Source organism: Pogona vitticeps, chromosome 2, assembly GCF_051106095.1.
Source record: "Pogona vitticeps strain Pit_001003342236 chromosome 2, PviZW2.1, whole genome shotgun sequence".
Lineage (NCBI taxonomy): Eukaryota > Metazoa > Chordata > Lepidosauria > Squamata > Agamidae > Pogona > Pogona vitticeps.
Window position 1 is genome coordinate 231,142,973 of NC_135784.1, and position 26,662 is coordinate 231,169,634.

General features: G+C 40.3%; 1 protein-coding gene across 5 annotated transcripts in view; it reads right to left on the minus strand.

The window, feature by feature from the left end:
- SMARCA2 (SWI/SNF related BAF chromatin remodeling complex subunit ATPase 2) overlaps window positions 1-26,662 on the minus strand; it is a 152,066-nt gene continuing 125,404 nt past the window's right edge. For 4 of the 5 annotated variants that reach the window (XM_020801559.3, XM_078385051.1, XM_020801558.3 and 1 more), the window contains 6 exons: window positions 26,144-26,361; window positions 12,297-12,402; window positions 9,833-9,934; window positions 3,280-3,409; window positions 2,708-2,850; window positions 1-905 (listed from right to left, as the gene is read on the minus strand). In XM_020801559.3, coding sequence (XP_020657218.3) covers window positions 870-905; window positions 2,708-2,850; window positions 3,280-3,409; window positions 9,833-9,934; window positions 12,297-12,402; window positions 26,144-26,361 — 735 coding nt within the window. In that variant the 3' untranslated portion in view covers window positions 1-869. Of the gene's footprint in view, window positions 938-2,707; window positions 2,851-3,279; window positions 3,410-9,832; window positions 9,935-12,296; window positions 12,403-26,143; window positions 26,362-26,662 lie in introns of all 5 variants that reach the window. The other variant, XM_078385052.1, reaches the window with a different exon arrangement.

Consider the following 26,662-nt stretch of genomic DNA (forward strand, 5'->3'; position numbering starts at 1 on the left):
TTCAAAATTACTGGAATTTTATTTGCCTCAGGCTTATGACTTGCAACCAAGGACATTGTGCAAAGAAAGCAAAGATTAAGTACACTTTGGGGAAAGGTGGCAAACCATATTGGTAACATAAAAGATAATCTGATGAGAAAAGTCATTCCTTATACTATATAGATTGCAATATTCAACAGCATTTAAAATCCAACATTTTTATGATCAAGAAAAAAAAAGCAAGAGAGGGGAGCAAAAGTAAAGTTTACAGTAGACATAAATTTCATGTATACAATTCAAAAAGCTTTTTTCCCCCAAGAGATCACTGAGCATAAAATGAAGCAGTGGACAGGGCAAGGAGAAGCTAGCTACTGTACATTTAGAAGCTATTAAACAAAACTGCATATATGTACCACAGTGTAAAAACAAATACAGAACTAATGAAATCTTGAAAACTGCCTGATGAAAAATAAAATCACCAGTTGCTTTTAATGGCTCCTGGTTAGCAATGCTACAAAAGACATTGTTTTTCTTAATAATCTTTCTGATGCCAGGTGCTAGCATCTAATCAAATACTGAAACCAGGAATAGTCAAACCATTAGTAAGCTAAACCCAACCCATAGAAATATACTATCAACCCATGTTTTTTCCATCAAAAGATTTCCATTTTGTTATTTTATCTTTGAGGCCCATTTGGTCACAGTATGTTACATTTTCTTCCTTTTTTACACCATGATATCGTATGTTTGTCTGGCACTATCCTAAAGCTATTTCATAGATGATGTGAATACACAAACACCCCAATGCCTATCTGACAAAGTGAATTCACTAGGTGTAAAATGGGAGAAGGAAAAAAAGCTTCTCATTTAAAAACATTTGACCGTATGGATCACTCGTCATCGCTTCCACTTGCTTCCGACTGGTCCTAGATGTAAAAGGGACAGAGGGGAAAGGTTACTGGATGTGGGGGTGGATCATTAAAAAAAACAGAAGAGAAAAATTATGACAACAGATTTAATACAAAGGTTAAAAAAAAAGAAATTTGGTGCAATCTAGAGATAACTGGTCACTCAAGTTCCACCAATATAAATATAGTAAGCAGATTTCCTATACAGTGGTGCCTCGCTCAGCACAGAAGCGACTGCTTAGCGATGGCCCCTATGGGGAAAATTCGCTTTGCGATGATCGCAGGGAAGCGATCACTGCAAAGCCCCCATTTTCGGCCAGCTGATCGGCGGTTTCAAAATGGCCACCGGAAAAACAAAATGGCCGCCCGCTGTGTTGCCTCGCTTTAAAGGCACCGAAAATGATCGCCCCTATGGAGGATTTTTGTTTGTTAGTTTTGAAGCCCATAGGAACACATTAATGGCGTTTTAATGCGTTTGTATGGGCTTTTAAAATCCGTTTAGCAATGAAATCGCTTAGCAACATTTTTTCCTGCATGGATTAACGTCGCTAAGTGAGGCACCACTGTATTTTTGAGTAAGACTTCAACACATATGATTATTTCTGAATGTCTTCTGAGCCAGATAAAGAAGCAGGTTATGTGCATGTTTCTAATGTCTGTGGTTAAAACACAATTTTAGGCACAAGCTTTTCACACAGGATGAGCACACATTTATACCTGGAATTGTGTGTGAAATACAAAATGACTTGATTCAGACAAGATGTTTTGTACAATTAATACAGCTGATCTGCAAGAAGAAAACTGTCCCTATTAATAATTATATTAGGTATGAAATTGAGGACATCCATTCCATGGCTGAAACTTATTTTATAAAGGCCTGTAGATTTGTGATTGATGTTCCAAGATCTCTGATTTCCAAAGAACTTTCGGCAGAAACTCATGAGAGGTCTTTTTTGGTGACTGCTCCCAGGCTGTGGTATTCCCTGCCAATAAAAACTGTCCAGTCCCCTCACTTTCAGCACACAGGAAAGGATGTTTTCATTCAGACAGGCCTGCTGTGCCTATTCAAAATATGTTTCAACTGGCTATTATTACATTTACATATGTGATTACCTCCCTTGCTTCTGTCCCATGCTATGCATATTTAAGGTAAAGGTTTCCCTTGACATTTTAGTCAGTCGTGTTCAACTCTAGGGGGCGGTGCTCATCCGTGTTTCCAAGCCGTAGAGCCAGCGTTTGTTCGAAGACAGTTTCCGTTGCCAGCGCGGCTATACATGGAATACTGTTTACCTTCCCACCAAGATGGTACCTATTTATCTACTTGCATTTGCATGCTTTCGAACTGCTAGGTTGGCGAGGAGCTGGGACAAAGCGACGGGAGCTCACTCAGTTGCATGGATTCGATCTTACGACTGCTGGTCTTCTGACCCTGCAGCACACAAAGGCTTCTGCGGTTTAGCCCACAGCGCCACCACGTCCTACTTATTTACTCAGAAGTAATTCTCATTACATTCAATGGGATTTACTTCCAAGTAAGGGTAAACAGGACTGCAGACAAATAACCATGATCTTGTCCCATATTTACAGAGAATCAAATCCGTATATCAGGGATTTAATTCCAACTTTGTATACATAAGAATCAAGCTTTAGCTTGTCTTTAGAAGTAGTGGGAGAAAGGTATCTGTGTGGCTACAATGCACAAGGCAACCCTAGGCTCACTCGTTCAGATCTTTCAAGCATCCTAATGCAATAAAACTGCAATAGAAGAAACCATTGGGAAAAAATTATAGGCATTTATTGCTTCTGTAAGCAAAACTTACATTTTCATCTTGATCTTCATCACTGTCGTCATCACTCACAACCGGTTTGGCTTTTACTCGACTTTGGCGCTTCTTGCCTTTCCCTTTATCCCGGTTTTTGTCATCTTTTTTGTTTAGTTTGATCTTAACTTTTACAGATTTGGCTGGAAAAGAAACACAAGTACAGAGAAATGTTGTGGCCAAAATTAGTGTTTACAATTTGTCAGCCATAAACCCTGACTGAGGAGTCATATAAATCTCACACCAATAAGGGCTCTTCTAAATCACTTATTCCAAGCTATGCATTTAAAAGGTAACATATTTTGGAGACTTTAAAATGGCTTAGTCTGAAGCGATATAAACACAGATGTCCTCTGGGAGTTCCCTTCCCCAATTTCTTTTACAATCTGACAGAAATGGGAAAGAACAGTGACTCAGAAAACAAGAACAAAGCAACAGATCCCATATACACACAACACAGCTTTGCCTAAAATATATGTTCTGCTGGTTACAAAAGACAAAGCCAGGAATGACAATCATTACCCCATGAGACCTGTTTCTTGTGTTCCGTTTTGAATAGGGAGGACACTTACATTCTGACTCCGATTCATCTTCATCATCATCTTCTTCCTCGTTGCTCTCTTCCTCACTTTCATCTTCTTTGGCAAGCTTCTGTCGTGCACTTTTGAACACAGACTGGAGAACAATGGAATCTTCATAGATCTGTAGCATGAAAGCAAACCTGCATCAGAACGGCAAGCTGTGCTTCATCAAAAATTGACAGCATGGAATGCTATTTTCTATGCAAACCCACAGAGAGCATGGCTTTTCTCTCCCATGACAAGTCATAAGTCGTGTTGCATGAATTTTACACGAAATGCCGATGTTAATTTTTAATGCACTAAATGAAGGTTTAAAAAACCTCCAGTGACAACCCATAAAATGAAAACATATATTTTAAAAACACCACTTATTTTTGTTTTATATTATTATTTTATATTTTATTATTAATCATATTAAAAGAGCCTTCAATGAAAACATCTAATATTTAGCTATTCAAGTAGAAACAAACACACTCTTCCAATGCTACTTAGTAAAGACAGATGAGCTCCCATTAAGTAAGAGAATTTTCTACCACAAAGTATGGCTAGCTGTAACTACAATACAGTAGGACCCCTATATCTGCGAGATCAATATCCACAGTTTCACTTATCCACAATCTGAAAATATTTAAAATAAGAAATGAAAAACCCCAGAAATATGTATTTCAACGATGTAGTTACTAGAACTGGCCACCAAAGGCAGCAAGACACCATGATATGTATAGGGTTCACTATACAGTACAATGGTGCCTCGCTTAACGAGCGCACAGTTTAATGACGAATCTGCATAGCAACGCGTTTTTTGCTATCGCTAATGCGATCGCACTGCGATGTTTAGATAGGCTAAACATCACACTGCGATGATCAGTAAGCGTTTCACTTACCAATCTTCGCATTGCGATGTTTAGAAAACAGCTGATCGGCGGTTCCAAAATAGCAGCCGGGTGCAGAAAATGGCCGCCCGCAGCGTTTTCGTGCCCTGCCCTTGCTTACCGGGCAGCGAAAATGGCGGCCGGATGGGGGAATCTTCGCTTACTGGTGAGTTATGGGTCCCCCCCCCGCATAGTGATGAATCCAGATAGTGACGTTAATCCTGGAACGGATTAACATCGCTATGCAGGGTACCACTGTATTCTTAAGTTTTTAGCCATGGTTCAGATACAATGAACAGGCCAATTTTCCATCTGTCTTACAACTGCTTTAAACAATATTTGTACTAGCTTTAAGTATGAATATTAACTATGCCTCTCATAACAGAAGTTCATTCTGGGAACCTGATTAACTGTAATCACAGCAAAAGGCTGTATATAGATCAGCTGTTACTCCTGGTTAAGACTGTTGGGCAAATGAGGGGGGCGGCTTTGATGAAACATGTGTGATTCTTTAAATGTTAAAAGACTATAATTCTCACCCTTGGTACGTTAGTTATGGCTGATGGGCCTTGTAGTCCAACAAAGGGATGGTTGTATGCTCCAAGGTTTCCTACTGCTAAACTAGAGGGAAGAACCATTTAATCTTAGCCCTCCATTTTTGTCAGTGTTTATCAGGATTTTTTTTAACCCGCTAGCATAAGATCGGAAATGCAAAACTGCATTTTGACTGTAATAGAAGTGTCAAGGTATATCTGCATACAACTCTATGTGCAATATAAATATTAAAATATAAGGCTCCTCCTGCTCCAATAAATTATTTACCGTAGTTGATAACTAATTCAAAGTTGCCTCACAAACACCAACACACTTCACTTACCCCAGAATACTGAGAAATTGGTAATCCCTAGGATGTGGTCATAAACTGATATTCCCAGGATTACTGACAGCTATCCAATAGGTCTGGGTGTCTGACTATATAAGATTCTATCACTGCTGAAGATATACAACAAAGTGTTTTGATGTATGCCCGCCGCAGTGGTGGTATCACAACACTTCTTTTGTAGACTAGTTGGACCTGCAAGGCTAAGTGCTATGGAGGTGATAGCGGCATTATACAATGTTTTTATTTTGGGCTTGCTAATGTGGCAAACTGGAAGAACAGATCCTGAAACTCAGGCTCCAATACTCCAATTCTCATCTCATGAGAAAACTCTCTAGAAAAGCCCCTGATGTTAATTAAAGCAACATTATTATTCAATTATTTATATAATTCTGATAATATTACTTCTGATGTTGGGAAAATGTGAAGGCAAGAGGAGAAGGGGACGACAGAGGATGAGACGGTTGGAGAGTGTCATTGAAGCTACCAACATGAATTTGACCCAACTCTGGGAGGCAGTGGAAGATAGGAAGGCCTGGCTCTGGTCCATGGGGTCACAAAGAGTCGGACACGACTAAACGACTAAGAACAACAAATGTGGCAAACAGGAGAGCACTACTGCCACAGAGTTCTTCCCAACTGGCTTCAAGCTTGAACAGAAATGTCAAAAGTGACACCACTGTCAATTTAGAGATAAATTTATTTAGATCTCCACCTGGTCCAAATAGGGTTGCTGGTACATTATGTAGCACTCTTGTCTGGGATTCAGTGCTGTCCCTAAAGAGAAGCAATGAATACTTTCACTGGCAATATTTTACTTCTGTAATAATGAGGCGCTCAGCTTTGGAGTTGACTGTCCTTTGGCAATGCATACTTAGAGGGTTTAAAACAGGAAGGAGGATAAAGGACAGCCTCAACAAGGCGGAGCAGTAAAGGAGAAGGAAAACATTCTCTTTTTCTTTTTCCCTCCTCTTGAATTCTTTCCCCAGTTAGTGCTCATAATGGGGTCTAACTGTGGCGCACCAAACCTGAACAGTATAGTACTTGGAGGTGGATATTTTTATTTTCTTCAACTCACATTGCAGTGGAGACTGGATAAATTTGGACTGGAAAATACATGTGTGGTGATGGCACACATCTATAACTGCAGTCCATACTTATATAAGATCTTAAATCCCCCAAGCATTTTTGTTGTCTCCCAAATAAAACTACATTTTAAATACTACCACCACTCCTAAACCACAGTCATGATCTTATGCTGAATTCCCACAGCTTTTCAGCAGGTTTTCCTGTTCCTCTTAATGTATGTTCTAAGCAGAAAAGGGGACTCTGTTGCTCGCCAAGGTGGTTCTCTTGTTAAATAAGCTTAAATCAGTGTTAACTTGCTCTAGTTGGTTGTGGAAATACACAATGTTCCTGATTTCCACATTTCATTTATTCTTCCTGTCTCTATTGACGCTGTCGCTTTCTCTTAATTTGGTTAGTATAACTACTACTCTCCGCCGCAGAGATCGCCCGGCGCCCTGGTTTAACCAGGATCTTCGGGTGTCGAAGCGGGTCAGGAGACGGCTCGAGCGCAAATGGAGAAAGGACCCGACGGTTTTCAATCGTATAGCTGTTAAGGTCGCAACTAACCTTTACCAGTCTAAGGTAAAGGCTGCCAGTAGAACTTACCTCGCTAACCGGATAAGTGAGGCATCCAACCAGCAGGCGGAACTATTCCGTATAGTACGTGACCTATCCGGAGTTGGCCCGGGAGATAGGCCTCCCCCTAGTCTTACCCCGGACCAATTTGCAGCATTTTTTAAATCCAAAGTGGAGGCCATCCGCCGGGATCTCGCTCCTTTTTTGAATACAGTGAGTCGAGTTGAGATGTCCAGCGCTCCGTCTTGCCCGGTGTCTTTTGACTCTTTTCAGCCCATATCGCCCGACACTGTGGCCAGGACGCTTGATCGCTGTCGTGCCACCACCTCCTCTTTGGACCCCTGCCCGGCCTGGCTAATCAAGGCAGCCAGGCCCTCAACAACGGAATGGGCTACTGTAATAATTAATGGGTCTTTCTTGAGGGTAGATTTCCCTCTGCCCTCAAGGAAACACTCATTAGGCCCATAAGAAAGAAACCCAGTTTGGCGGCGGACGAAATTGGCAACTATAGGCCCGTCGCCAATGTTTCTTTCTTAAGCAAGGTAGTCGAGAGGGTGGTGGCCGATCAGCTCCAGGCGTTCCTGGATGAAACAGATGCCCTGGATCCATTCCAGTCGGGCTTCAGGCCGCGCCATGGGACAGAAACGGCATTGGTCGCCCTGTGTGATGACTTATTGAGGGAGGCCGACAGGGGCAAAGTGTCTCTGTTGGTCCTCCTCGATATCTCAGCGGCCTTTGATACCATTGACCATGGTATCCTCCTGGGGAGGCTCGCCGAGTTGGGGATAGGTGGCCGGGCTTTTGCTTGGCTCCGTTCCTTCTTGGAGGACCGTCCCCAGAGAGTACAGCTTGGGGAGAATGTTTCGGCCCCGTGGTGCCTTAATTGTGGGGTCCCACAGGGGTCGATCATCTCCCCAATGCTGTTTAATATCTACATGAGGCCGCTGGGAGGGGTCATCAGGAGGTGTGGAGCGCAGTGCCATTAATATGCGGATGACACACAGCTCGACATCTCCTTTTTTCCAACTGCAGGAGATGCCGTTCTGTCCCTTCGGCGTTGCCTGGAGGCTGTACAGGAATGGATGCAGGAGAACGGGCTGAGGCTGAACCCGGACAAGACGGAGGTACTGAGGGTGGGCGCCCCCACACCTGGGGACATGGGAAACTCCCTCATTTTTTGGGGGGTGACCCTGCCCGCCAGGGATGGGGTCCGTAGCTTGGGTGTCCATCTTGACCCGGCGCTCACCATGGAGACCCAGGTGGCGTCCGTGGTCCGTTCCGCTTTTTTCCATCTCAGGCGGATAGCCCAGCTGCGGCCCTACCTTGATGTGGGGTCTCTCACCACTCTGGTGCATGCGCTTGTAGTCTCGAGATTAGACCACTGTAATGCGCTCTACGTGGGGCTACCTTTGAGATTGCTGCGGAAACTACAGGTGGTGCAGAATGCGGCGGCCAGACTACTCAGTGGGCTGAGAAGATACCAACATATCTCCCCCACTCTGGCCGCATTGCATTGGCTGCCCATCCGATTCCGCATTGATTTCAAAGTGTTAACGCTTACTTACAAAGCCCTAAACGGTTTAGGACCTCGATACTTGGCGGAACGCCTTCTCCCACCTAGATCTACCCGTGTCACTCGCGCGAGCCAGGAGATAAGGCTGAGGAGCCTAACGCCGAGAGAGGCCCGAAAGGAAAAGACCAGAAACCGGGCCTTCTCGGCGGTGGCTCCTCGCCTTTGGAACAACTTGCCCCCTGAGATTCGCGTGGCTCCCTCGCTGGGCATTTTTAAGAAACAACTAAAAACATTGATGTATAGGCGGGCCTTCCCAACAGAAAACCCTTGACGATCTTTTTTCTTATTCTGTTCTTCTTTTTTTTTATTTACGTTTCTGCTGTAAAGTCTTAAAATTGCATTGTTGTTTTTACTGTAAGCCGCCTAGAGTGGTCTAATATGATCAGATAGGTGGGATAGAAATAAAATAAATAAATAAATAAATAAATAAATAAATAAATAAATAAATAAATAAATAAATAAATAAATAAATACTATGTGTGCAACAGAGAATCCTAACTCTTTGGTTTTCCATTGCACATGCAATATGTGTAATATGCACATGTAATATGTGTAATGTGTAAAACAGTAAGTGCGTATTATGGGAGTTTCTAAAATGCATACAGAAGAAGGGTGGGAGTTTGGATTATTGTTCCAAATCAACTGTTACAATTAATTATGGTTTTTATTAATTATTTATGGGAAATAGTTAATCATAAAGGATACTGAAAAATGATGTGTTTGCAAGTTAGTTCTTAAAATAAATTATGGGCATTAAATTAATTATCAATCTTAGACAAATAAGAATATTGAAGGATGGGGAAATTCAATGGTCAATTTGTCTAAATACTGGAAACTCTTCCAAATCAATTTATCTGCCTCAGTTGCTTGTTTCATGAGGGGAAATTTGTAACACAGGGGGAGGGAATATTTTTTAATTGTAAATATCATAAAAATATATAGCAACCTTCACATTAAACAAGTTCTGTTTTTAAAAATTTTTAAAAATTAAAAGCAAATTAGCCTTTGTCTGGTTTTAGCCAATTTGAAAAATGGCCCTTGGGGACCATCTTCCATCCCTGCTTTAAGCTGCTCACTGAGTTTTAAGGAGTATGGATAAGGGATAAGATCACAACATCCTCCCCCCACATGCTAATTAACAACCACAAAAGATCCCTTCTTTGGGCTGTGAAGAGGTCCCTAAAAAATTAAAAGCTGCCCTAGAGTGGATGGGGGAAATTGATGTTTGTAGATGCATACATTCTGATTCTCAATAAGAGAATTAAAAGCAACAACAATCATTTATACGCTACTCTAAATCCCTAACTTACACAGAGGTAGTAAAACTTCTATTTACTCCCTGTTACTGCTATTCCCTTCATTAAAATCTTTTCCAGTGTACTAATGCTACAGAAAAAAACTTGCTGTTAAAAAAGAAGTAATGTGAAATTTGTCATACACAATTTATGATCTAACACAGTACAAACCAGATCCACAGTGAGAGAAACCTCAAGCTTTTCAATGTCACGTATGCACATAAATACATAGCACACATCAATATTTTAATTACCAAAAGCTACATGATTTGTATCAGACCTGTGATCCTTCCAAGTTGAAGGTCTGAGCATTGTGACACAACAACATGACATCCTTCTCCAGGTCACCAAGGCTCCGATATTTATGGTTACGAATTCTTTCCTACCATGTTTTTACAAAGACGAAGAAATTGGAGGAAGAAAACAAAAGACAAGATGGTTGGTTAACAAACAGTATAATCCCAAACACAACAGATACAATTATCAGTAAGATTAGGTGCTATTATTCTTTTATCATAGACAAAGTAGACAGTATAATCTAAGCAAATTCAGATAAAAGCTAATACTCTTCATATGTTCAGTGACAGAACTGGATAACAATGATAACTGGTTGGGCCACAGGGCTTGAAGTGGTGTCACTTTCAGCACTCTTTGAGCAGGGGTTCCCAAAGTGTGTGCTGTGCTGCTCCGAGATACTGCCAAACCCAGCCAGGGGCACTGCGGAATCCCTCCTCTGTCTCTTTGACGAGCCAGCAGTGTTGCTGCTCCTCTGGCTCCTTTGCTTCCTCCATGCCTGCCCCGTGACTCTCCTCCTGCTCCATTGCTGCTGCTGCCACTCAAGAAAACCATGAGTCAAAAAAATAAATAAATTGAAACCACTGTACTAGAGTCATGTCAATAGGGTATTCCAAGAAAAGGTTCTGTGCCCAACTTTGGGGAAATTGTACACACATCCCAAAATTAAATGTACAACAACAGCATCATAAATTAAAATAATCTGAGAGTGTAATTCTATATACCGTAAATTTATTCAGACATAAAATCCACTGAGCTAAATCCATCTGAAACTGCCCAGACCTCAAAATAGCAGTGCTACCATAGTACTAAAAAACAACAAATAAGTTAATTCTGCTGTAATGATTGCTGTGATTTTAGATATTCCTCCAAAGAACAAGAATTATGGTTATTATAAACATAAGATGGTGTAGTGGACAGAATGACAGACTAGGGCCCTGGAGACCAGGCTTTGAATCCCCACTTGGTAATGGAAACCCACTAGAAGAGTAGAATTGATAAAAACGCTCCTTAAATATCTCACTTACCCCGAAAGCCCTATTAGGGTCCCTGTGGCGTTTGCCCAGGTCATGAATATTCATATGCTATTTGCATAGATCAATGGGAGTGTTGGAAGGGCAGACTCAGCAGCAGGAGGAGTTTAGATAGACATAGATAGGGTTTTGAGACAGAGAGATTTGGGAGTTTGGGCGAGAGAGTGGTGGTTGAGAGGGATAAAGGAGAATGTTTAAGAGTTAACAACATTGCTAGTTCTGTCAACACCTGGATCAATAAAAAAATTTTGTTTGGTTCTTTTAAAATGACATATGGCCTGGACCTTGATTATTAATAATAGGTATTGTTGATGAAATCAACTGGTGGCAGCTGAGGGGCACGTAGCATGAGCTCTTTGTTTGGTGAAATAATCAGGGGCCGCATGGGGATTGTGAATGTCACTATAAGTCAGTTCCAATGGCACAAAATTAATGAAACATATATTTAGCAATCAGAGAAAATGGAGCATTCAAACTGACCTGCAGTAGGTGTACCCACTGCTAATTTTCATGGGTTGGATCTAGCTTATCCTACCAAAAATAGCTGAAGTGAAATTTTATTCGGTGTTTTCCCCCCCTCAGAATATAGGTTGGAAGACGGGGATAGATCCTTCTTTCTTATGTAGGTCCCAGCATCATCTTTTCCACTATGCGAGAGGGCTTGAGAAACCATGTTTTAGGGGGCAGGGGACTGCAGGAAGAGGCAGGGGTCAATTAATGCCTTCTTCCTTCTTAATCTTCCATGAACAGAGGAAATGCATCTGTCTATGGGGAGGCTTCAACAACTCCATGTATTAAAAAACAAGTCTAGTACTCTGTCTCCAAAGCAGTGCTTGATTTCATGCTCTGTCTAGCTCAGCATATGTAAGAATAGTACCTTAATCAACATTCCCTTGAAGACTTAAAGACTTAGGGTTTGTTGCAGTTAAGTTGCCATAGCAGCATAAACTCCCAGAGTACACATAGCTGCTTGGCTGACAGATTAGTCTGCACTTTCAAGAATTTGTTTTAGGTAAGCTGCTATGCTGGCTGGCTAGATCAGTGGTTTAAGGATCTGGCTGTGGAGTCAGAGGTTGGGAGTTCAACTCCCCACCGTGCATCCCAGAAGAGCCAGCCAGTGTGGCCTTGGGCCAGCTGCACAGTCCCAGGATATCCTAGAAGAAAGGAATGGAAAACCACTTCTAAGTATTTTCTACCTGGAAAATCCTGAAAAGGGTTGCCTTATGTCAGAATTGACTTGATGGCACATGATGATGATGATGATGATGATGATGATGATGATGATTAAGCTGCTGACAGTGAACTATTACATACATGAAAGAGTCACAGCAAGCAATATTTTATGCAGGCATGTAATTATAATTTCATTCCAATATTGAAAAGTTTGCATGCATTTGTAAGAGAAATTATTCCCACCTTGATTTTTTTAAAGTCCACTGGCTTTCTAATTAACTCATAGTATTCTGGGTATTCTTTTCTGGAAGGCAGCTGAATAAAGACTTCGCTCAACTGTCGTCCTGAACTGTTAATAGAGAGAAAAAAAGTGTAAAATATTATTAATTGGCTGTGAAGAGAGACTGTATAGACTGCATCCCTCTTCTCCATTCTTAGGCGATGTCCTCACAGAGCTGAGTCTAAGGTAAATGTAGAGAATGATTTAGTAGCAATTACCAGCAACCCATTCAAAACTAGTGCTCCTTAGGAAACCCTCAGCTCTGGCCCATTATATGCAAAAGGAGGCTTCTGAAAAATAATGACTCATTCCTAGTACTACCACCATTAAACAAGGGGCTTCTGCAGTTCTGGAATCTAAAAAACCTACACATTTTCTGTCACAACATTCACAGCTGAAATCTTGGATTTTGGCCACATTGGAAACGTATTCATTTTTAGTTTCAGGAGTCACACACAAAACTGTCCAGAAAATGCATGTTTTCACAAGCCTCATATGAAAGAGAGCCTAACTGTAAGCTTTAGATGTTTATGACTTTTGTTAGCAGCACTGTATCTCTCAAAACCCATTTGCCAATCTTTGGTATTTCACTAGCAATTCCACTACCTAACGTCCACATTTACAAAAGCAATACAATCTGTAGATAGGTAAGATATTTCTCAATCTAATTACTCCTAAACAGGGCAATTTCAAGACAGGATGTCCTCAGGCTACCTCCTTGTCATTGCTGGTGAGTTTTCGCTTCAGGAACACTGCTGCCTATTACCATGATGCGAACCCTAAGCAATTGTCCAGAAGATTGTCAACCAGAAGTGCCCATCCTGGGAGATCAGGTCACAGCACCTCCTGAGACAAATTCTATAGCAGAACAGCCCCCCCCCCTTTTACACCAGGAGCCTCTCCTGCACAACCTGCAATTCCTGCTTGCAGTGTTCTGTGCCAGTAGAGTACCAGAGTGAACAAGACTTATCTGTGTACAGCAGATACTGTGCAACAGTCCAATTCAGCATTCCAAAAAGAAATCCAAGCCTAGGGGGACCATAAACACTTCAACCCCAATTGAATGTCTTGCCTCCTGTTCTGCTTTATTTTGAAAATCTGTTTTGGTGCCACTGCTTTTCATGTTTTTATGCTATGTTATTGCTATTTCTGTTGGAATTTAGTGTTACTGTTTGGTTTTAACTGCCTATAAACCACCCAGAATACAGTGGGGTCTTGACTTGAGAACTTAATCCGTATTGGAAGGTGGTTCTCAAGTCAAAAAGTTCGCAGGTCAAATCTGCATTTCCCATAGGAATGCATTGAAAACCATTTGATCCGTATCTGCTCTTTTCCGTCCATAGAAACTAATGGGAAACTGCTATTCTGCCTTCGACCACTAGAGGGGGATATTTTGTTTCTTTTTTTCTTAGATCAAGAAAGGTTCAGGGAAGGCAGGGAAAATACAGTCCAGGCAGTACAGTACCAGGCAGTCCGAAGACTGTCTCCCAATCCACTCTCTAAACGCTGGGAGGAGTGAGGAAGCAGACAGGCACCCTTTTCACTGGCCAACAGTTAACTGAAAGTTCAAATTTTGCACTTTCCCTGCCTCCCACGTGGTTTTTTTCAGTTCTTAACTCAAATCTAAGTATGTAAATCAAGTCAATATTTTCCTATGAGAGTGGTTCTTAAGTCAAAATGTTCTTAACTCGAGCTGTTCTTAAGTCAAGACCCCACTGTAGTGCTTCGGCACTAATGGGGCAGAATATAAATTGAAGTAATAAACAAACAAACAAAAGCAAGTAAATAATTATAACTTTGAAACTGGACCTTGGATCAGCACCAAGTTTTGCACATATGTAGCATTCACCCTTGTTGAAAACAGCCAGAGATGGGGTTTTTTTGTATATCCCTGTGCAGCTGGACTGAATGAGGGTCCGGCCCCTGGGGCTAGACCTTCAACTCATGCATCCAGCCGTGGTGGCCTTGCTCATCCTTCCAATCGCTCCTGGAGCCCCATTCTCATCCTGCTCGGCTAGAGACTCAGCAGCTGTGTGGGGAGACTCGTCCTCCCTCACACTGTCTGGAGTGGCTAGCCAAGCGGGAAGAGAGCGGGGCTCCGGGAGTGATTGGAAGGATCGGTGAGGTTGACACTGGTGGACACATGAGTGGACAGTCTGGCCCCAGGGGCCACACCCTCGTCAAGTCCAGCCATGTGGGGATATTCATATTTGTATATGAATACCTTCCATCTCTAAAACAGCCCTGACAAGTGCTTTGTGTTTTGGGTGAGAACTGGTTAGCTAATGAAAAAAGGAAGCACCTTCTCAGATTTTACCTTGCATTGTGTTACTCTGTGAATCAGTGTGAGCAGAAGAGGGTATCCTGTAGACTGTCTTGTTGACTACTGCCATTGGTGTTATCAACATTCAGACTGCCCTTTGCTATGTAAAACTTTGCATCCTTTTTCCTGTTGGTAACGCAGGCATGGTATTGTGCAGCAAGATTGGGCCATTTCCTAGCTTTCTAAATTGTGGGTACAGAAGCACAATATCTTACATTCATACACAGAGGATTTTTTTGAAGAACTGAATAATCTGGGTTTCATCTCATAGAATTAGAAATCATGAACTTTGGTGTGGTACTTAGAATAATCTGTTGGACAGCTACAGAACAATCAACTAAAATACTATGTGAGGACTTTATAGAATTCACCTCACCAAAATACAATCTCCAGGATTCCACAGTATAGCACTATGATAGTTAAACTGGTATCAAACTGCTATAACTTTTGTAGCATAGATACATTCCTAGGTTCCAGGATAAAGGACCAACCATTTGAGAATCTCAGTTTTTCAGGAAGTGACTTTAAAAGGGTAGTTTATCCAGCAGATAAAACACCTCAGCTGGGTCCTACAATTTAATGGGCCAGAGACCTCAAAAATAAAGATTGATTGATTGAACTTAAAAGGAAACATGTGGGGCTAATTGTGCTCCCCCACTTTACACTACCATGCAGGCCATCAGCTGATAAGTGACCAGTTCTATCTGAAAGAGGCCACTTGCTATATACAAACATAGGGAGATAATTAGTTGCTAACACACAGGATTGAGACTGCTGAAAACTAGGCAGGGATTTCAAATCTTGGAGCCAGAATCTTGTAGTGTAATTGAAAATTGTGCAAACGGAGTGAGTGATCTTGCCCGCTGTGTGTTACCTGTTCGGACATGCCCAAGTTATGCAATACACCTGGGAATGAGACAAACAGGCAGCAAATACGGTATGTAACTAATTGCATGATTGCTCTTACGTGTACAGTATTTCACAAGAGGATTTAGGTCTAGATATTCAAATTATGAGATACTACTATGTAAGCAGTTTACAATTACCGCTTAGAAGCTGTAGTAAGTAGCATGTTTGGGGGAAAAAAAACCTTGATTCTGTATTTTAACTGAGAATTCAATTTTAGGAAATGCAGCAACAAAATTCTTTGCTGGGAGGAATCTAGACTAAGTAGAGAACAGTCAGGTCTAATAATACTAAAAGTACTTGGGAGAGATATGCTGTCAAAGAGATACAAATTAAACAGCCACCTATTTTGCTTCCGTTTCTAAAACAGCAACAGAATACTTAGCTTTACCTTAAAAAATGCACAGAAACCAAACATCTGACTCCACCTTTTGACAGAAAGATACCATTTCTTAGTCCCTTTGTGTATATGTAATGAAATATTTAAAAAACATAAATACCTAGAAAGCATTTCTTTTGAAAGAAAAACTCTAATGACTCAAAATGAGGATATGCCAAATGAAAATTGTAATTTATGAAAAAGCTAATCTAAACTATCTAGTTTTCATATATATCCTTTAAAAATACTCCATACAAATGAAAGATCTATCAAACATAAAAAGCATGCGCACTGTGCCTCTTCTGGTTGCTTAGCAACTAGCACCCTATATGCTAAGAGCAATAGGATCTGCATAAATTAACAGAATCTACAGAAAGATGAGTGGCATCTCAGTACTGTACCGCAACAGCGAAAGGACATACAAGTACTGTATATATGTAGAAATATACATATTGAACAGATTTGTTACAAGTAATATAACATGATCATATATAAAAATGTACATACATATGTATGAATGTATGTATGTGTATATATATATATATATATATATATATATATATATATATATATATATATATATATATATATATATATATATATATATATATATATATATATATATATATATATATATGAAAAGATACATAAATATCTAACATACCATGCATATGGAAACTATATTGTTTGTAAGGGACCATTTCAATCTCACCCCCCTTCTATCCTTATCCTCATTGTTCCCCTCCATTCCCTACCCTGATATGAAAATAATTTTTTATTAAAAAAGAAAAAATAAATAAATAACAACCCTTTCTTAATAGGCTACACAATACTTTTGCTGCGCGCATAGGCATCACACACAGATGGGGAAAATTCACATTTCTTTGAAGTGATTTACTCCATGTGATTTTTTTCTGAAAGGAAGCTGCAGTGATCAGAGGATGATTTTTCTTGGCACCTCACCTCACTTGACTGGTTTCCATGTGCTCTAAAGATAGTAGCTTGGTACAGACCTCCAGAGGCCAGGTCATTTTTTATCTTCAGTACAATACTGAACTGCCACTAGACACGTTAACTGGTAGTAGAAAGTCTTCAGTAACCGTCTTCACACAGTGTATAAATCTAAAGATATAGATCCCTTCGCCTTGTTAGTGACATGTAGGACAAAACTGGATGGCTTTGCTCCAGACATCCAACACATGAAAATGTTTGAATGGAAGCAGCACAAAGCTGTTCGGACTTCAATTGGTTTAGGACCATCTGAAGCCCTGAGTGCTTCCCAAACTGTGAAGTGTATCTTCCGTGTTCTCAGTATTCAGCAACTATTGACAATTGCCCACCTGCACAAAGTTAGGGGGTCTACTTCTCTGTGGAACTCCCAAGCAAACCAATTATAGCAAACCAGACAAAATAAAAACAAAACAAAACAAGATAAAAACATGTCGCACCTTAAAGACCAACTATTAGATTTTAATGTGAGCCTTTGTGACTACTTCGTCAGACATATGGGAACAAAATGAAATGCTGAATGAAATATCAGTTATCTAAGTAAAACATTCTAAATATTCATTGGCTCTTGGTTGTGTGGTACATTTACACGCAGCAATTTATAACTTGTGTTGTTTTAGGGTTATGTTGTAAAAATTCCTCCAGATCACAGCCCTCTAAGAGTGGAGGAGAATCTTCATAGAATAGCTAAAAAGTAGCAGACACACACATCACAACACTTAGGGAAACTGTACAAAGCAAAAATCTAAGAAATCTCAGGCAAAAGACTTCAGCTGTCTGAGGGCTGATTGATTCTGCAGCTTCTAGGGCAGCGCTTCTCAATATTGAGTCTCCTGATGTTCTTGGACTGCAACTTCCAGAAATCCTGACAAACACAGATAGTGGTGAAAGTTTCTGGGAGTTCTAGTCCAAGAACACCTGGGGACCCAAGGTTGGGAACCACTTTTCTAGGAAAGTAAAGCAAGGACAGTGATACTATGTTACCACCACCTCTTAGGTGTATTATATAATTCATATGATTTTTTTGTTAAAAATCTTGTAAATAACCTATAAAGCTTTTCTTAATTATTTCTGCATCACCACCAATTCATCATGATACTTTCAACAGCAGCTTTTATACTAGAGATGTGAAGATACCTAGATTTATCAGCTACAGAGATAGGTTTTTTTTTTCTCCTTCTGGTTAGTAGGTATGTTATTCAACTACTTACTAGTGAGCTTTTAATGATAATCCTAACAAGAGATGGGCACGAACTACTGGTTTGGCAGACGGCTGCACAACTGTTCCGTGGTTCGGTCCCCCGCCCCCTCTGGTAGGTGACCACTCAGAAGCAGTGCTCCGGCTTCTCTGCCCCACCTCCTCCAGGCACTGCATCGGAGTGGGCACCCACTGGAGGGTGTGAGGCACTGAACCACAGAATAACTGTGTAGCCATCAGCTGAACCAACACAAACCACTGGTTCATGCCCATCTCTAGTCCTAATTATTTATGAAGTACTTGGGGAAAGATACAAGAATGAACCCAACTATTACAGTTCATCAGTAATCTCTTCCACATTGATCATACCTCAAGGAAACCGTTATAGTTGTATATTAGACAACCTCTCCATTTGCAATGCAATCTGATCTTCCATGTGTTTTACCAAAGCATATTTTAAAAATAAAAGAATGAGAATAGCATTTGCTCAGTGTCTAAACTAATTTTTTCTTTTAAAAACCCAAGCAAAATTCCTACTATAATATGAAACTGCTTTCTGGGATAACTTTTGTGTAATGTGGGATTTCCAGCTCCAGTCGTTTTCCTCAAGGGTTGTTAATATTAAAAAGAATAACAAGCTTGGGTTTTAGGCACTGTGAATTGAAGACGGAGGTGACAATAAGAGAAGGGAGTGAGCCACCCCCTCACACGTCTGAGGCAGGAGGAGGCGATAATGTAATAGACACTATGACCAGAGAGATGGAAGGTCTAAATACAGGAAGAGGAGGAGCAGGAGGGAAACAGAAGGAAAGGCGGGAAAGAGAGAAAAGGGGGTAGAAGTTTTCCTGATGACAGAAGAGGAGGAGAGAGCGGAGAAGAAAAGCTGGGAATCAGAGGAGTGGGTTAGTCCGCAGAAGAAGAAGAAAGAAGAGGGAACTCATGTAGTCAATGTACCAGGAAGGGAAGAGAGAGAGAGAGAGAGAGAGAGAGAGAGAGAGAGAGAGAGAGAGAGAGAGAGGATTCGGGAGAGGATGCAGGGGTCATGGTATAGAGGTACAGCTGGGAGAATGTGACCCCTTAGAATGGACAGTTTATATGTATCCGCAGGGACAAGGTCCATGGAGGAAGGTGGTCCGTCCAGAACCGATACCACCAGCTCAGATGCCTCAAGAAGGAGACTGGGCCCATTACCCTTGCTGTGGGACCATCTGAGTGGTGAAGAGCGGTCCATTAAGGAAACCGAACAACAAAGACACGTTCAGTCCGTCCCCATGTTAAGAGACAAAGGTGAATTATGGACTTTCGCTATCATGGACTGAGTTTCCGTTAGAAGCCAGTCCTGTTTGGCCCACTGAAGTTACTTCAGTCATTTACTTTTGCGTTATTTATTTATTTAACTCATATGCCACCCAGAGACCTTTGGGTAGTGTGGGCGGTATATGATTTAAATAAATAAATAAATAAATAAATAAATAAATAAATAAATAAATAAATAAATAAATAAATAAATAAAACGGAAGTAAGTTATTAATATAAAGCACAATTTTGTGCTTGTTCTGTTACAAGTAGGGCCCACTGAATACAGCAACATATACTCCATACTAGTTACTGGGGAGAAGTAAGTGTTTTCCACACTTTGAACTATTTTAATTCAGAAGAACCAGCCTTTGCATGCTATATACAAGCTGCACAGTCCTGGGATGCCCCCAGAAGAAGGGAACGGGGAACCATTTCTGTGCACTCTCCACCTAGGAAACTCTGAAAATGATCACCATCAGTAAGAATTGACTTGATGGCACACAATTAAAATTGTATTCATTCACACTTTCTGCACACATGGGACCACAGTTAGCATTCAGATTATTACCTCCAAGTTCATTATGCAATTTCTGGCTCCTATATTGCACACAAAAATATTAGGGAGAATAGCATGAGAAACTGTATTTTGGGAAAGTTCAATACAGCAACTCCACTGGCTGCCATTCTCTTTCTGGACACAATTCAAAATGCTGGTTCAAACCTATCAAACTCTAAACAGCTTTGGTCCAAGCTATCTCAAGGACTGTGTCTCCCTTTAATGAGCCTTCCTGGCTGTAAAGATAATCAGGAAAAGCCGTTCTCTCCCCCTGCCTTCACAGATGCATTTGGTGGAGACACAGTGACTGGCTGCCTGAGTGGAGTTTTTAAAATGGACTGCTTTTAATGTGTTTTAGTATTGTTTATGTTTACAATTTCTTAGTTTTAGTTTTAAAAATCATTAATTTTTTAAAAGTATTTTTATACTTATTGTTCTTAGCTTTAAATATTGTCTTTTAATGATCTAAGCTGCCTTGGGCCCTTTTTAAGGAGAAAGGTGGGGTAATAATATTTTAAATAAATAAAATAAATAAAAATTGGTATAGTAGGGGAAACTAAATGTAGTAGACTAGCTTAGCCTAGCCTGCTCCAAGGCACAATGTTTTCTCTTTAAAATGTCCTTTCTTCAGAAATACCAGACATGTCCCAAGGTCTGTCTTTGGAAAGTAAGCCAAAAGACTATAATCAGGTCCCTTCATGGGACGTGAAGGTAAAAGATTTCTCAGGGATATTACAAGGAACAAAACTGAAAAATTTGGACACAACTATGATCCACAAAGAATCATTCACCGTTACTGAATCAAACTCATAACAGGAATATTTGTTTTTGCTCTTGTGCATTGTCTCTCGCTGCTTTCCCTGGGAACAGCTGCAGGAGAGAAATGCAGCCTTTAATATCTTCTAATGACTTTAAAAACAGCACAGTGCAGTACTGCTAGATACAGAGGTGACTCCAGCAGCAGGACTGTGTCTGTAGCCGTAGACATGCACACATGTGGAGATGCCAGCTTGACAGCTGCTCTAGTGGGGCTCTGGCTGTGGAAGACTGAACAGGAGCAGAATGACTGGTTACCTGCAAAGTCCTGAAACTGGCAGGTGTTGTATTGGAGTTCTGCCATGCTCTGTCACAGAGCATCTCAGCTGCCTAAGTGTGTCACAGCACTTGTTCCCCATTGAAATGGAAAAGCCAAAAACAGTACTTTGAAACACTGGATGCTATGCAAACGCAGGCTACTTCCAATATTGGTTCTATGATCGGTCATCTGTGTATTCATAAATAGAGGTCTGTGCCTGGGCAGATCCAAGGTCTAGAACTCTCTCTAATGAAAATGTTTTGGTGGTGACCCTGCCCCTCCTGTCTACAGGTCTGAAATGGCTGTCCCCTTATTTCAAAATTATGGTACAGCTACAGCAAAATCACAAAAGCAGCAAAACCAGGGAGCTGGACAGGGGACAGATTGGATTTGTCTTCAGTGTGGAAGGGATTGTCACTCTCGAATTGGCCTCCTCAGCCACACTAGACGCTGTTCCAAGTCCTCCATACAGAGCACGCTACCATAGTCTTTCGAGACTGAAGGATGCCTAACGGTACAGCTACAGGGTACTTAGTCAACCATAGGTGTCGAAGGAGGGAGGAAGAGCAAGCCGTGTAAATATACAAATGACCAAATGAAGAGCAAACGTTACAAGCAAGCAACCTGCTTCCATTTATCGTGGTCTTTGTGCATTACCCACATGGGTGAAGACTAGTGAGCTTATATGCAAAAAAACTCATGAAGACATGTGGGTAGGTACTTGCTACAATCATTTGAGAACAACAGAAGTGCAAAAGGAAGTATCCTTCCAAGATCCAGTATCAAGATGGCCATGTCAAATGAGGTGCAATGGTTGCGGCCAGATGGTGGCGTGACATAGTTCATGTAAGATGATTCCTTTCATCAGTGACACAGGCATCACAGTGGGACTTTTGCCAGTTGATAGGCTGATGTAAGAGATTTTATTGTCCACTTACTGGCTAAAATTCAATAGCAATTCGCAACCAGAACAGGCCCATTCAATCAGTGTTATGTTCCACTGGATCTACTCTTATTGCAACTTACTACTGATTTCAGCCAGTGGGTTACTGGGGAAGATACTGGAAACCCATCTTAAGACCCTAGTGACCTAAGAACAGAGAAGTCTTCTAAAATGCACTGTGCATTTAATTAACTGTGCATGGAGTATTCCAAGCCCATGATGGGGGATAGAAGCATAACATCTTATGAAAGGTGAGATGTAGAAATGACTTTGGGTAAAAACAAAATATGAGACAGAAGATGACTCCATTCATAAATATCTTGAGATCTACTGAAGAGGTTAATCCAATGATTTGTCTTGCCTGTCACAAGGGAAATGGGGGTTCTGCAACATCAGCACCACCAGGCTCCAGTGAGATATGCAATTATGGAAGTGGGCCATTATAAGAAAGCAAGAAGAGAGAGTGCATGAGTGTCTTTTTCACACTTTCAGATACTGTGAGCAGAGAAACTTGCACACTTTGCTAATTGGGAGCTGCACATAAATATACCTTATTAACTGCTAAAAAACCCCTGGCCTTGTGGCAGATTTTATTGAGCCGTTTCAATGGCCTGCAGCATGCATGCCCTTTAGTGTATCAAAACTTGTATGCATTTGGTCTTAGAACAGGGACTGGTTCAAAGACATACCAATAAGCATAACATAAAATCTTTTTTTAAGCATAGAAGATACTCTTGTTTGACAGAAGTAAATTTCTAAAACTATTTTGAAAATCTGTCATGGTATTATAACAACTTATTCAGGGGAGATGGCTGGAAATTGTGCCAAACTTTCAGGAACAACTGAGGTTATTTCAGAGTTTCAAAACAAGAATCACCTTCTATTTTGATTAGGTTATTTTTGTTTTCAGACTCCAAAGGAACCTGGAAAACTCCTGAATTCTTATCACATTTTCTAACCAGCTCCACAGAATAAGTTGTTTTAATAACCTGTCAAGGGAATAGTTATTGCTATCAGAATTTTAATATGTAGAAAGCCATCAGGGAGTAGTATTTGTTCACTATTACTCAGAGTGCTCATCTCTGTAATTAGGGTGATAATATTTACAATCTAGCCACTCTTGTTTCAGATTGACAAAGCATGCAGTGAAGACAGGTGCCATTGATCCATTTCTAGAGTAATAACCATCTTTATAAAGGAATCCATTATTTCTGAGGTGGGCGTAAACAAATTCATTAACATATGAGTCACAGCAAGGAATGCAGAATTCCAGCAGTTCACGATGCAAGTCAGCATAACATAAACTTGGATCATATTATATCGTGAATGAAGATTATGTGCCTGCTTGTATTTGTCAAAAAGTATCCTAAATATAAAATTAATAGTAAATCCAATCACAAGGCACACAAAAACTGTGGAATGACCTCATCTTCGTAGTCCAGGATAGCAAATTTCTAGAGGCCAGGAGGGATTATACTGGACCCTCCCACAATCCACTGGGGCTGCACTCCCCTGATGCTGGACTCAAAACCACTACTGTACTTCTTTATATGCAAAGAGGGCATGATTAGGAGTGGGGAGAACTGCATATGTAGGATTTTCTTATTAAAATTATGTTCTCAAAAGTTTCTAAGAGAGTAGTTTTACTACAAGCAAGCAAGCAAGCAAGCAAGCAAGCAAAGAATATTAAACAAAACCAAAGCCCAAAAGTGTGCTGCTCCTTGTATGTCTTCTTTACAGACAAAATACACATGGTGATTTTTGCCCCACAATTCCAAATTTGCTGGCAAATACACTGGCCAAAACAGCCTAAACATGTACATACAGCCCATGTATTTCCAGTCCCTACTCTATGGAAACAAAACAAACTTGCGGAGAAAAACCACATTATTATTATTATTATTATTATTATTATTATTATTATTATTATTATTATTATTATTATTATTATTATTATTATTATTATTATTATTATTATTATTATTATTATTATTATTATTATTATTACCACCACCACCACCACCACTACTACTACAGTGGTACCCCGCATAACAAGTGATTTAACGACAAATCCGCATAGTGATATGTTTTTTGCAATCGCAAAAGCGATCGCATTGCAATGTTTCTAATGGTAAAACATCGCTTTCTGATGATCGGTAAGCGTTTCGCTTTCCGATTTTCGCATAGCAATGTTCTTTTAACAGCTGATCGGTGGTTCCAAAATGGCCGCCGGGTAAAGAAAATGGCCACTCGCTGTGTTTTCGCGCCCTTTCCTCGCTTACCGGGCAGCGAAAATGGTGGCCCCATGGAGGATTTCCACAGAAAGGTGAGTTTTTTGCCCATAGGAACGCATTAAACGTGTTTTAATGCATTCCTATGGGCTTTTTTGCCCCGCATAGCGACAAATCCACATAGCGATGATTATTTCGGAATGGATTAGTGTCGCTATGCAGGGCACCACTGTATCATCATCATCATCATCATCATCATCATGATGTTCCCTATGAATACTTTCACATTATGGTTTCATAATTGTCCTTACCATAAAGATGCCAACAATTGATATTTTCATGTGAGCTGGCTATGAAATATTAATTTTAATCCCAAATTACCCAAAGGCCCTAAATCAGTTTTTAACTTTGTTTTAATAGCGTAAGTCGCAGTTTATTGTGACAGAAATAAGATTGGCCTCCACACAGTTCGCAGTGTTCCCACCCTCATGAGTTTAGAGATTTTTGCTTAGATGGTATTTTTAACAGCGGTTTGTTGTGTTACCTGAATTTAATACACCATGGTTTATCTTAACTATGTTTTGTTCAATACAGGCCAGTTTCAAGCTGGAGTTAATGAAATTGGGTTATCTGAAATACATGAAAGGCTAACCATAGTTTAGGCTATGGTCCATGTCCTAAACTGTATTTAACTGAAGGATAAGCAAAAGCTCCTGATCTGTTCTTTTTGCCTGGAGGAGAGACTGCTCATTGTGCCTGTGCAAGTGTGGGAGATTGCTAGATTTATTCTCAAGATAAATAATAGTTTAGTGGAACATTCAAATGGACTGCACAACTGAAGTCATTTTTTTTAAAAAAATAATGACAATTACTTAAGAAATCACATCAGCCATTTGGGCTGACAATGTGTTTTCTTGAAACATTTAAAAAAACTGCACATTAAAATCTCTTGCTGCAAGTGACAATATAGTCCTAAACCTGATTTGTAGGACCCAGCTAGAGTGAACTCACTGAATCAACTGTTCAGTGGTGAGGCAAATTTTATGTAAATCCCATTTACTCAATTACATCTACTGTTGTTCAAAATAACAACTGAATTTACATCACTGTTTTTAACTCTGCGTACTTTATGTCAAATAATGTAGGGTGCCAAAACGTCAACTGTAATACCCAGCAACGCTTCCTCACTACTTAATGGACAAAATCCTTTTGCCTGACTTATGTCTGTGTTGAGAAAATGACATTACTACAATAGTGGAGTATTCCGAGTTAGAGTCCCTGCTGGGTAGTTTTGCACATGACCTGCTTGAATTCTAGGTCATCCACAAAGCCCACCTATCCATGTGAAATGCAAAATTACAGGGGGGACTCAAATTAGTGGCAATTTACTACTTCAATAACATCAGTTCCCTGTTCTGTGATAAGCTACACAACAAGAAGATGCTTCCCTTAAGTATAAGAGGCAATGGATGCCCACTACTCATTTTTCTGAAAACACAGTATTAAATATAACTCTTAACAAATATTTTTGTATTCTCACTGGCATATGCTATACACACTCATACACATACTTCTACCACCTTATGTCTTCTGATGTACTGTGTATGTAGACAATAGTAAGTGAATAAATAAAAATTAAGCTGTTCAGAAGACATGTATGAAAAGAGGTGGATTATTTCCTTATCTTGCATTTGTTAATTAAAAGCACATATTCAAGCAACACGAATGTAACTCTCGCTAGACATGCACACACACATGCTTCTAGTGACTACTTATAGGATTATATAAAAGGGAGGCTGTCTACCAAATTGATAGACTTGAAAAATAAGTTTTTTACACAAGTAAGGTGTTATAAAGAAAACAAAGAACCGCCAGGGAAAACATGAGCTTACCTGTCTTTATAATTAATCACAGTATCAATGATGGCGTTCATCTGCTTTGTCAACTTAGGTGGATTGGGTGACAATTTCTCTGCTGGGGGTCGTCCCCTTCTCTTCTTTGCCTTCTCACCATCCTCCTTGCCTGAATCTTTGTCGACATTTCTTCTCCTTTTTCGTTTTTTAAGCCGAACCTCCTCTTCCATTTCTTCCAAATTGCCGTCTTCAATTGCCTGTTAGTTGAGTAGTAGAAAAAATTATTTTGAAAAATCCAAGTTGCTAACACTGAGTATATTTTTTTAAAAAACACTGAAAGGCGTAAACATTGCATTATGAACTGAATAAATGTACTCCAAGTCCAACAACAACAATGAATAATCAACAGAAATAGGTTAGAAGTGTAGTAGTAGTATTGCTCCAAGTAATTCTAGTGCACGTGATACCATAACAAGGCCACACCCCAAAAGGCCACTGATGCTACAGTAGTGTACCCCCTCACTCAAAGCATGATTAACACAACAGTGTAAGATTTCA